Here is an 861-nt window from a genome sequence, read left to right as displayed (position 1 = left end):
GTCGATGTCGGGCTCGTCGTCGGCGGGGCGCGCGGCGCGGGCGGGCGGCGGCGGCGCGGCGCTCACCGCCTTGATGGGTGCCGCCGCCGCGCGGTCGTCGTACTCGATCTGCAACGCGACACGCCACATTATACATACCGACTCTACTGGACTTGTAGAACATCTATGTCGGTTGTTATTGATGATCGAAAGATGTCTCATTTCATAATTGAAGCAATACATGTAACATATAGAGCCAAAATTTTTATCTACAGATAAACAACATAGGTCGCGCCTGATTCTCTTCATCATTTACTTGATTGAGACGTTATCGAAAGCTGATCAGATATCAAAGATACATTATAACAAAATAGATTGAGAATATTATATAAGATATAATATATAAGATATATACTAATTTTAAGGCCAAACTAATGCACAATTAGCAAATAAGAAAGTAAACTAAAAACAGGGTGTTCCCCCACCTCGATGTCCTCCTCACTGGACTCCTCCTCGTCGGCCTGCTGCAGCCAGTCGATGAAGGGCTGCGCGCGGCGCACCACCTCCGCCACCACCTCCTTGGGCGCGTACTTGCGCGACGGCTTGGCCGCCCACTCCATTATCGTCTTCTCCTCCACGATGTCCAGGTCATACAGCAGCTGTAACAGGCCGAAGGGTTAGTGCGGGTGTGTGTATGTGGTGTGCAGGGGGCGAGCGCGGCGCACAGCAGCGGGGCGCGGGGCCAGCACGCGGGGCGCGGGGCCTGCAGGCGGGGCGCGGGGCCAGCAGGCGGGGCACACAGCGGGCACGTGCGGGGTGTGTGCGTGTGCGCACCTTGAGGCCGGCGGGCACGCGCGCTAGCAGCGCGGGGTGGTGCGCGGC

The 861-nt window shown here is 56.7% G+C and overlaps 1 protein-coding gene across 1 annotated transcript in view; it reads right to left on the bottom strand.

Moving 5' to 3' along the window:
- The window catches only part of LOC119833074 (eukaryotic translation initiation factor 5), a gene marked incomplete at its 3' end in the record, with an annotated part of 22,709 nt that continues 21,848 nt past the window's right edge, over positions 1-861 (bottom strand). The window contains exons 12-13 of the mRNA XM_038356947.1: positions 465-638; positions 1-108 (exon numbers count right to left, since the gene is read on the bottom strand). Of these exons, the coding sequence (XP_038212875.1) occupies positions 1-108; positions 465-638 (282 nt within the window). The remainder of the gene's footprint in view (positions 109-464; positions 639-861) is intronic.

The sequence above is a fragment of the Zerene cesonia genome, chromosome 16 (genome assembly GCF_012273895.1).
Source record: "Zerene cesonia ecotype Mississippi chromosome 16, Zerene_cesonia_1.1, whole genome shotgun sequence".
Lineage (NCBI taxonomy): Eukaryota > Metazoa > Arthropoda > Insecta > Lepidoptera > Pieridae > Zerene > Zerene cesonia.
This window is presented reverse-complemented; position numbering and strand designations above follow the sequence as displayed.